This window comes from Dreissena polymorpha, chromosome 4 (assembly GCF_020536995.1).
Source record: "Dreissena polymorpha isolate Duluth1 chromosome 4, UMN_Dpol_1.0, whole genome shotgun sequence".
In the NCBI taxonomy this organism is placed as follows: domain Eukaryota; kingdom Metazoa; phylum Mollusca; class Bivalvia; order Myida; family Dreissenidae; genus Dreissena; species Dreissena polymorpha.
In genome coordinates, this window is record NC_068358.1 from 121,297,027 (window position 1) to 121,308,903 (window position 11,877).

The 11,877-nt window shown below is 34.9% G+C and overlaps 1 protein-coding gene across 3 annotated transcripts in view; it reads left to right on the plus strand.

The window, feature by feature from the left end:
• LOC127880063 (lachesin-like) overlaps positions 1-9,304 on the plus strand; it is a 34,735-nt gene extending 25,431 nt beyond the window's left edge. For all 3 annotated transcript variants that reach the window (XM_052427292.1, XM_052427293.1, XM_052427294.1), the window contains 8 exons: positions 721-830; positions 2,095-2,299; positions 2,807-2,956; positions 4,438-4,566; positions 6,203-6,341; positions 6,815-6,975; positions 7,485-7,649; positions 8,150-9,304. In XM_052427292.1, the coding sequence (XP_052283252.1) occupies positions 721-830; positions 2,095-2,299; positions 2,807-2,956; positions 4,438-4,566; positions 6,203-6,341; positions 6,815-6,975; positions 7,485-7,649; positions 8,150-8,283 (1,193 nt within the window). In that variant the 3' untranslated portion in view covers positions 8,284-9,304. The remainder of the gene's footprint in view (positions 1-720; positions 831-2,094; positions 2,300-2,806; positions 2,957-4,437; positions 4,567-6,202; positions 6,342-6,814; positions 6,976-7,484; positions 7,650-8,149) is intronic.
• The last annotated feature ends 2,573 nt before the right edge of the window (positions 9,305-11,877 follow it).

Genomic DNA, 11,877 nt, shown 5'->3' on the forward strand with positions numbered 1-11,877 from the left:
GTGCGAATTCGAGCATTGGAATCGAGTAGCCCACTTTGAACATAGCAGGCTACAAAGCATGTTACCGTTTGCATTGAGTGGTGAACACAGAGAAAAATAAATCAACACATTTTAAGAAAATGGTAGGATAATAATATGATTACTATTCTTTCCGTTTACGTGCCAATGTTCTCTTTACCCTTCAGTGTTTTTACCGTAATCGCTTGTATCATTAATCTGTTAATCCGTGCCATGTAAACCCCGATAAAGTCGTTTATGCTAACGTCTCCAAAATTATGGCATTAAGGCAGGCTAAACTTTCGTTAATGATAGAAGTCTGTTAATCTCCATTTTAATCTTTGTAGGTAAAACTTAATATCAATCGATTATGACCAAAAACAATTTCGTTAACTCAACTTTGGCCACTAACAAAAAAATAGGGTCGGAACGTATAATATTGGTCAGGTAACTGTTTTTAAAGAACGATGGACCACTTTTTTCCTCGGGACATTTTTGTTGATCTGATATTTGACGTACGTACCGCAGCATCATCTCAAATGCTTGAGCTAATTGTAGTTGCAGGATTTGCGACGATTTGTCGATCCAGGATAAGACGCACATTCGCCGTACGTCCAACGCACCTTTTTTAATTATCGACTTAAGCTTTGTGTAGTGGGCCACGAAACCCGTTTTTGACAACGGCTCTGGTTGCCCTCTTGACTTACATTTCAAATGTTGCAGTATTCGCCGCAGAGCCGAGTTTCCGCGTACCTCCAACGAACGTGACCGTGGTAGCCGGAGGTCTGGCTGTGCTACCTTGCTCAATACAGCACCTTACTGACGGTCACATGGTTAGTATAGCTGTGTCTTCGTGTAAAGTTGTTTGTATGTTTGGTGGAGAAATTACACGTCTAGATTACAACGTATGAAGTTTCTATTACCTTATAATTTATTGAAATATCGACAGATTTTTGCGATGCGATACAATGGGATTTTAAATATTGCACATGGCTATAACTACTATATGCGATAGTAAAACTGTTTTTATTACGAGATAGTCATTTGTCATAACAGATTCGCAATTTTTAACAGACTGTCAACCTGATATCTGCAGTGCTGTTACACGAAAACATTTAATAACCTTCCGTTAATTAAGCAGCTTTTATATTTCGAAAAGAAATCTCACACATGTACATTAATTCGACTACACATTGTTTACTATAAATTAATGTTAAGGACAACAGTTAATCATCATCGTGATTTGTTTAGTTATTTGGAATGACCTTTATACGTAGTGTAATGGGATGTCGTCGACATGCTCTTTATAACCTTGTAACGCATTGTTTGAGTAAGAACACTATCTGTGTGTTCAACTGTTGCCAAGTCATCTATCTTATTGTCGTATGGAACATTTTAAAATCTTCAAGTCGGTGTGTGTTACTGGGGAAATATCGCAATCGGCAGACGACACCTAAATCATGTGACAATAATTATGTTACATGTATTGCATGGAAGCGGTGAAAACAAAAGCCAGATACTTGTTGCTTTATTTATAATGTGTAACAGAATCACTCCAGTTTGCATAATAAAACAGTTTAAGATATATTCTTCAAATATCCAGGACCCTGATAACAGCATGACCATTCCGATGGGTTTCAACATGTTTGGATAATTAAATATCTCTCCGCACGCAAAAATAGTACACAACTGGATTGTCGTCCATGGTTATAGCTCGTAATTTACTGCCTCTTCGTATTACGAAATGTTTTTGATTACATTTCCTGCCATGTGGCAGATATACAATTTGTTTGATAAAAGTGTGTGTTTTCAAAATACCACATGTTCCTATGTTAAGTAGTTGACATGACAAGGCTATCGATTCATTAACTTGCATGTTTCACACGTACCTTATATCAAGTAATTAATACTAGGAGAGAATGTGCTAAAACATGTACATGAACATGCATTTGTATAATTTTGTTTATAGAATCGTACATTTGTATATTAAATTTCATGGATCCAAATAATCAATAATAAGCATGTCTCAAATATGATCAACTCGGATGTTCTGGGACTGGGAATCGAACCATTTACTGCTAACTCTTGTACGTGTAGGTCGCGTGGACCGAACCGTCTGGTTTCGTCGTCTCGTTAAACGAGAAGCGCGTATTCGAAGATACCCGGATGAGTGTTGAGCGGCCGTTCAAGCGCAGCTGGAACCTGCACATTCGGGAGGTGCGTCAGAGCGACGCCGGCATGTACATATGCCAGATCAACACGGAACCCGTCAAGAAGATGGAGGTGATGTTGTACGTGCAAGGTACGTCTCTTACGAGAGCGTTAGTGTTTCTAAGAATGACGTTCGTTTATGACTGTTGTACGTACGATGCTGAGTTAATTAAATTTATACACTAAGAATAGACGGCACATTACGTTTGTAAAATAATGTGGGTTTGGTGATGTGTCGTGTGAAGGGACGGCATTGGCTGGTGACGTTTAGGCAAATGGCCGTTCATAACGTGTACATTTGTTTTTTATTTAATTAACATAGATTTTGGTCTTATATAATAAAAAGTCATATATGAGAAAAAGGAAATGCCTTTGTTGAAATTTTACATTTATACATTTGTACATTTATAGCTTTCATTTAATTAGTATTTATGTACATATATTATTATTTGCTTCATACATCGGCTTGCGTTATAGACATCTAAAATCATTATACACGTTTGTCCTATTATTAAGCATGTAAATTATTATTAAAGCTTTAAAGTGTAGCATTATATTCAGAATGTTACCCATTTACTTACATTATTCTGTTTTCAAGTTCCAGCAATTATAGCTGACCAGAATTCCAGCTCGGACAAAGAAGTGTCGGAAGGGGAAACTGTGACGCTAACGTGCAACGCTTCTGGTGTGCCGCCCCCTGATGTAAGCTGGTTCCGCATCACTAACCCCATCACGAGAGTGAGGGAACGTGAGTGACCGTAAATAATGATTGATGCAGTCTTATAAAATATCTTACTACATGTACTAAGTGAAGTTACGATTCACTTTTTGAAAACAAAGTATAATTGCTAAGTGTTATTATTAAACTTCACTTATTATATTAATTTTCTATCAATCTTTCACGCGCGCGTTTCTTAATTTTAAGAGTATGTTGATCGAAATCATTTATTTGTTTTTGACGTTAAATGAAGTCGTAACGTTTACTTGCCTTTTGATCAATGAAAAGACATGGTTTTGAGTTTGTGTTCCAGACCCAACTTTAGTTAAATATTTGCCTTAACATTAAACGACTTGTTCATGGAGGTCGTCGTACATGTTTGAAATATGTGATTTAAAATTTTAACTAACAAACTACAATATTTAGAATAGTCTTACATAATTATGATAGAAAGATAAAATGTTGAATTAATAATTAATCAGTTCCCTGGTATCGAACCTGGGTCGCCTGGGAAAAACCCTTATCGTTACCACTGCATTATTTGAAGCTTATGATATAATAAGAGTATTTTAAACGCTGTTAAATGCTTACAAATTATTGAGGAAAAGCATCATGAAGGCTGCATTAATTTAGCAGTTTTGATTAATACATATCAATGATTTAACCGACACTTGATGCTGCTGCTGATGATGATAATGATAATGATGATGAGAAAGAGGAGTTGGAGGATTATATGAGGATGGGGGTTGTGAGAAGAAGAAGAAGATCAATATAGCGATGATGATGATTATCATGAGGATAACGACGATTATGATGATAATGATGGTGATAATGATGATGATACTGATGAAGATGATAATGTTGATGACGACGACGATGATGACGATAACGACGACGACGACGATGATGGTGATGATATTGATGATGATACTGATGAAGATGATAATGTTGATGACGACGACGATGATGACGATAACGACGACGACGACGATGATGGTGATGATGATGATGATGATGGTGATGATTATTATGATGATGACGATGATGATGACGATTATGATGATGATGATGATGATGATGATGTTGATGATGATGAATAAGAAGAAGAAGAAGAAGATGATGATGATACACTATTCGCCAGGAATTGGGTCTTAGGCAGAACATGACATTCTGCTAAAAGTGCTAATTAATAACTGACCGGTATTTGTTATTGATAAACATTATTTGGAATTACTTATTCAAATGTAAAGCCAAAAATTTTACACACTTTTAAAATAGTATTTGAGATAGGCTAGTATGTGCTCCTGGAATTGCTCTCAATAAAAGTTAAGATAGGTTTAATGACAGCAAAAAAGAAGAAGAAGAAGATGATGATGATGATGATGACGACGACGACGACGACGATAGTGATGATGATGATGGTGATCATCATTTTTTGTGATAATGATAATGTTGTTTGTTGATGGTGATGATGATGGTGATCATAATAACGATGATACATTTATTAACAGGTATTGGGTCTGATGGCGAGATACTCCGAATCCACAATATGTCACGTGACTGCGGTGGCACGTACGAGTGCGTGGCTGACAACGGGGTAGGGGAGAAAGCGATACGGCGAATAAACATCGCTGTCAATTGTAAGTACAAGCCAAATGAGAGTTAATTTAGAGTAAATAGAGCATACAGTTTGCTAGTGTGTACTCGACAAACTTCGCCCTTAAACTTTCTTCAAATCGTAAGATAAATTCAAGAGAACAATTGCATTAACATATTATTCTTTGTATCCTACAATATTTATTTAAAAAATCTTTGGTGAGATAGTCAAAATATTATTGTTAAATTGTGAAAAGCAACAGGAAACACAGATAATCCTAACTTAATCCAAACCTTCGTAGTAATATCTTTGTGATCTGTCCCTGTTACGCCGCGCGAAATAATTCTCAACAATTCCATTAAAAAGCTAATTAACACGGCAATATATCGCTATATGCATCGATGCAAATTTTATCAGCATTCTAAAATATTACAAACTCAAGTAGAACGCATAAGATTTTGTTCACACTAAATTGTTTGTTTCACTTAAGCAAAAACCCAATAGACAAAGCCGATTTCTATTTTCTACTTACAAAATGTGTTCTAACACATCATTTCAAATTTAAATGTAATACATCATCATTAACACACACATACGTCATATATAAATGTAACTGGGTTTCAAAATTCACACACAGTCGCGTATATGAACTGAATGAAGGATGCATCCATGACGAAATATCAGCAGACCAGTGCGTGCAGTTTTGCGATGTGTTTTGCTTTTAGTTAAAAATCAATAAAAACGCTGTTGTGGATTAATAACTTACGGTTTTTAGTTGTATACGGTAAATTTAAATGTATTCATCCAATTAATGTATGCATTGAAATTTAAAACAAAAGAATTACGATATGGACACATTCTGACGAGTTAAATCGTCTACAAGTCTGAACCGAAAGTTAAAGACCAAAAAAGTAGTCCGCTATATACACGAAGTACCAGTTTATAGCATACTAGACATGTAAAGCAAACGTTTACACGACCCCTTAAGTTTGCTTTAATTTAGCTGTAGGAAAACACATACTACTAAGCTGTTATTTATCTCAATGTAATGTGTATTAAACAGTGTATATATGGGTTGCCATTGTGAGATTGTCATTCCATATGTTAGAACGATCATAATAATAACAACAATACATTACTTTATTTATTAACTCCTTGTGCTCTATTCTATAATGACATTTAGTACTGCCATTCTGGATCACATTGACCTTTAAGAAAAATATTGTATCAATTCTATACGTAAATACAATGGATATGATTGTGACAAAATTTCTGGACAACAAAATAATCTGAAAAATATCGAAAAATACGCTTCCAAACGCAATAAATATATTAGATAAATTGTATAAACACAGCCAATAGATGTAATCTCCAGAACAATCATACATCATGTTGCAGGATTTTAGCAGTTAACTTTTGTAAAATTGTAAAGTATTTATGCAAAAGTAAATAGAAAAGCGATCTGAATTAACATTATTTTAGTAACAATTGAGTTACGAACGACCTCATCAACCGGAAGTAAATTTTCTATAAATAATTTTGAATTTATACGGTGAGCGTCATCCCTTACGAAAATCCGAATTAATCTCTTAATCATTTGAACCATTTCCATATGATTACACAAGCAAGCGACTTGACGTTGCATTTTATTGAACACAAGCGTTGTTTATCGACTCCAGTTCACCCGGAAGTGATAATGAAGACCACGAGGATTGGGCAGGTGCCCGGCAAGGAGACCATCCTCGAGTGTGACGCCATCGCCCATCCATTGAACTGGTTCGTCTGGGAAAGAGACGGGGTGATGCTGGCCTCAGATAGGTATGTGAAATGGGATTGATGACCCGGGACCTTTCCTGAGGAATATCACAAAAAGGTCTAAATGTTTGAACAACTGTAATCGTTTTAAAACAATGAAAACAAGTTTGAAGCATTAGTTAAAATGAATTATAATTAAAATTACAATGTCTTTGTAACGCCACGCGATACATTGCTGGAATAAATGTGAAAGCTATTTACAAAGAAAAAGTCAATACTCACTTATTCTGCATGGTAAGCGCACATTTATTATATGAAAAAAAAACAACAACAAACTAATCTGATATAAATAAATAGAAATTTTGAAAATGCTTAGTTTTTTTTTCGGTACTATTTCGCTATTAATATCACGGGAAGGTAGATAATAACCTATACTTTTCAAAAGCTTTCTTTTCCTATAATGATATAAGGCATTATCGCACCAACAACAAACACTAAAACACTAAAACACATTATTTGCTATACTTGCTCTGCAGCTCGGGTAAGTACAAGGTGGAAATGTTCGACTCGGATCAAAACCCGGACCAGAAAACGCTCAGCCTGCGCATTAGCAACCTGCAGCCGGCCGACTACGGGCGCTACACGTGCAGGGCGTCCAACTTCCTAGGAGAGGACAGGGAAATAATGAGCCTATACGGTGAACAAGCTCGTATTAAAGTCCTGTTTGCAGGGGATCTAAGCTTTATAATACGTGAAGGCAGCATTTGAAGGCGTTTGATTTTTAGTATGCAAATTGTAATTTTGTTTGAATCTAATCAAGATTTATGATCACCTTTACTCTCGTATCTTATAGGCACCCGTGCATTAATAAGCTATGATTTCGGCCAATGTGTTAAGGACTTGATGATTGTATACACGATTTAAAAGCGTGTTGATCTTTAAGTCGCTGAGGACGTAAACTCTGTATGGCGTGATTTTGATCTTTACATGTGTACGTGTTAAAAATGCGATCTATAGGGAAATAAAGCTTTGGGCTGATTCTTGTCTTGAAAACAAGACGTTGTGAAGTTCGTCTTAAGAAATATGTAATCTCATAGCACATTTATTTATTCAACGTGTCAATAGACCTTTGTAAACATAATAGAAGTATTGTTTTAAAAAAAGGAAATGCAAATCGTTAAATTACAGCCGTTTCTCTTTTTGTAGATTATTCATCAAAACAAATACGTCCCACCACCACAAAAGAACCAGAGATTGTGGTTACCTATCGCAACAAATCAACCACACCAAGAAACTGGCAACCGAACCAATCGCACTCTAACGAACACGTGGACCAAACCAGTAGTGTACGCAGAAAATACGGAAAACCAGGTTCGATTTGCAGCTGGTTTGAAGCTGTGACTGATTGATTCGGCATGTTTAGTTCAGTATCTTACATAGAATCTAAGCAAATGCCAACTTCGGTGTTCAAAAACATAATAAAAAGTATACATGTAATGTAAATTAGAAAGTTCATCGTCATCTTGTCAATATTGATCGCTTTGTTGGCATTGGTTTTTGTTAAATATAAACCAATATGAATGTAAATGTAGCTCTAGGTCCACCATTTGGACAGATATTCCATGTAGTTATTCACATTAAATCACATACAAACATATCACGAGTAATGGTCGTTAATTGCAGAGGTTAATTAATTAAGATTCAGTTGCTAGTATAACAAATGTATGTGCTACATGTCTCCTTTGTATGTATTTACAAGGTTCACTCATAATATATTAAACAAAATCTCTAAGTACATGACATAGTCTAAAGTCTAACAAAAAAACTACTCAATACTAATGATGTTTCTAAACAGTTGTTCCCTATTGCAGAGGACCCATTTGCCAGTCAAGGGGCCATATACGGAGGAAACAGTCAGGCCAGATCTTTATTCGGACCTGATCAATACATGGCGTTACTGGCCGTTGCGTTTGTTACAAATTGTATTGGTGGAAATGTATTGTGACCAATAACGTGACTGTATAAATAATCTCGAATAATTTAAAATTATGGGGAGTAATGCCAGATTATATGTCAACGAATAAACAGCATTATTGTGTAGTTGAAGCGATACGTGGATCTGTTTTAATTGCTTTCTATCTGTGCACGACACAAGTCTTATTTGACGGCATTGGTCAGATATTTTATGGTCTATAAGCACTTTATCTGTTTCACAAGAGTGTTTTCTTTTCTCCGTCGACATATGTGAACAAATCTATTTAGGTATTCATGCTAGTTCGTTGGTTGTTTTCATTCTGTTCTTTTCGGTTATTAAAAACAATCAGTTTAAATATTATTTGTTGAATTCTTCATTTTTTAACAATACAATGGTCTGAAGAAAACCTTCAGAAAATCAACACATGAGGTTGTATATGAAACATATGGACATTGTTAAGTAACTTATTAATCATTCCATGACTGACGTTTTTGTGTGAAGATATGTGTGATCGTTTACTTGTTTTGGTTCAACAATGTTTTATACAGTTGTGCAGATTATCGTTTTATTATCGTGTGGATGCATAATCGGATATATTTGGTACGAAATACAATTTCAAAAGGACTGCATCTATTAGACAGGGTCGGGTCGGATTACAACTGCAAATCCTTCTTACGGAACCATCGGCAAGAAATCGAGAAAGACTTACAACTAGTGAGTGTTTGTTGCTTATATGGTGCGTAAAACGAGGACTTTGCGTAGAATGTGTAAGCGAAATCACAGTGACGTTTGTTAAGACGCATCCGTTTGGGTTGATTCCTCCATAAAGACGGCGGAATAGAAATGGCGGAGGACCATTACATACGACATTAGGGCATATAAATGCATGAACGCCTGGGCCGATGGCTTGGTTTTACCAAAGACACATAGGTACAAAAAAAAAGGTTTGATGCACACAGCTTTAAATTACCTATTGTGATTTGTACTAGATGTTGTTAAACTTTTATGTAATGTACATATTAAAATGACTGTGAAATAAACGTTGATTTTAGTATTGCTTTAGAGAGTTAACGAACTGTAAACGTTATGTTTTGTTGTTTGCGCGTTTCAATGTGTCAATACAAAAACGGTTTCTCTAGATAAACTTTATTTAAACATATGTATATGGTAACATTCAAATGTAATACAATCAAAAGTCTTTAAGAATTCTGCAAGCTTGAAGTTTCTTTTATAAAGTGTAGAATGCGTAAACATACATCTCAGATATTCAAAATTCTACTCAAGAGCTAAACATAAAGTTTATGGTAAAACAACTTGTGAACACCAACTCGGAACACATTTATTTTCGTTTACGTTATTACGTTGAAGCGACTGAAACGTCCATATAAAACGACATAGCATTAATGCGACTGTCTGACAGGCCATTGTAAAATAAAAATGTATAAATGTATACGTTTAAAAGAAGTTACTATGTTTTTGAAGGGGTAAAACGCGTTATTGTCGTAGATAAAAATTGTGTGAATGACTGCGAGAGATGCAATTACCGCTCCCAAGTTGCTGTTGCCTTCTTGAGCTAATTCAATCTTCTGTTCTTAAAGATATGAACAACTTAACTACACATATCTTTACGTTCTACTCGGTGATCGTCTTAAAGAAATCAATTGAAATTAATGAGTACTCATAGTTTTACACAGACAATCTTTCAATATTATTGTGATTATTTATATATCATTTTATGCAAATACAATCGTTCACATTGATTATCGAGCGATTCCGTTTACACGAAAACGCAAAATCGAAGGCACGTCTTCAACTGTAATAACAAGTTTTATCAGGACAATGATATTGAATAATTTCGACATTTCAAAACATTATGTGCAATATATATTTGTTAATATTACTGTAATAACCGTCACTTTAAATAATCTTATTTTTCACTAATTATTTCCCATAACAATTCTTATGTTATGCTGTCAATTTAAAAAAAACAACATGTTATTCATGTAATGACGATGTGATATTTAATCCAGTTGTCGAGAATTCATTATTGTTTAACATTCAGTTAATATATCACAAAATTGATCAAAGTTATTAACTCTATGAAAACATGAACACGTTAATAAATTGTTATACATTGTTCTTTGAACGGCAAACACTTACATATATGGTTACCATATTTATTGTAGAAAAGTATTGCTGATATATCGGGTGGCGTATGGCCCCATTTTGATAATCATTATCATAGTTAATGCAATGAACTTATTTTTTGAACCCATACGTTTGTAAATGGATTAAATCAGGTCAAATCGGCTGTGAAATGAGCAATATTCATTTAGAAACACTAGTTTTGAGACAAAAACAAAGATGCGAGGCATGTATCACATCGCCCGTTATAAACAAGACCGAACCTTATATCTCTTTTAACTTTAAAGTATTAAACTTTTGGAACGATGTTTTTCATTATTATGGGCTCAACCTTTTAGCCGAAAATATCATAAATAATAATCAATTGTATAATATTATATCATCATGGATAACTAAATCGTATCAAAGGGCAATTATCACAGTGTGCAATCCAAAACAAATACTAGTAAAATATATCAATTATTGTGAATGCAGTGAATGAATGACATGTGGGTGCGCATATATTGAAACGTTTGCGCGTAGCAAATGTGTAATTTGACAAATGCACATATTTGACGCTAAATAAAACACGATTTATGATATGTATGGTAGCTCCAAAATTTATTGATTTATAACCAAGTTTCCCTTTGTGGAATGGAATAGAGACAGAGCTGCAACAAATCAGAATACTACGTCCTTATGGCCCGGGATGTAAGAATATTGCTATAGAGCCAGGAAAAAATAGCCTATTACACGATGACATTACCATTTCTGCAAGCCGCACAGAGAACTGATATCTTAGGCAACCTGTCATGTGATCGTTCAGTACACTTGTTGAATGTAATGGAATAAATAGTGCTGGCATTTTCAAACTATTTATCTCTCGTGCAATTTTATATCTGAATGGGGCGTATATAAAGAGTTACGTATGTGCGATCTTCGTGTTGCGAAATCAGCGAGGTTAAGATATAAATCGTTATGATCTGTTCGTATGATCCATTCTTATCCGATTGTGGGAAGCACTGTTTCATAACCAGCGAACTTGCAAATGTGTGAAAAAAGATGCATTTTGAAAACTTATATGTCTTTTTTCATACAGTGAAGACTTTTCCAGTAGTTAGTAGCTCAACTACTGTACGGTGCGTTGCAAAATACTATCTCTGAATTCAACGCAATTTACAAATATGCTTCATCGCATCTGTTCCGCATAGAATTTGAAAAAAATAATGCGAATGCCTTAACATCGAACACTACACTTATGCATCGTGTTATTTGTTTTTATTCTAAATCAGCATCTGTATATGGTTATTTTCAGAATGCCCCCTTGAACAAAAAGTTACCTAAGTTCTAGAGAAACCGCATGAATCCTGAATCAGTTTTTATTTTCTCGGTCCCAAGAACTCTTCTCTTCTGGAAAAAATCTTATATTAAATGATACCCACGTGTGGCGTTAAGAACCACCAATTGGCATTTCATTCATCCGTACGACCGGGTTAAGCA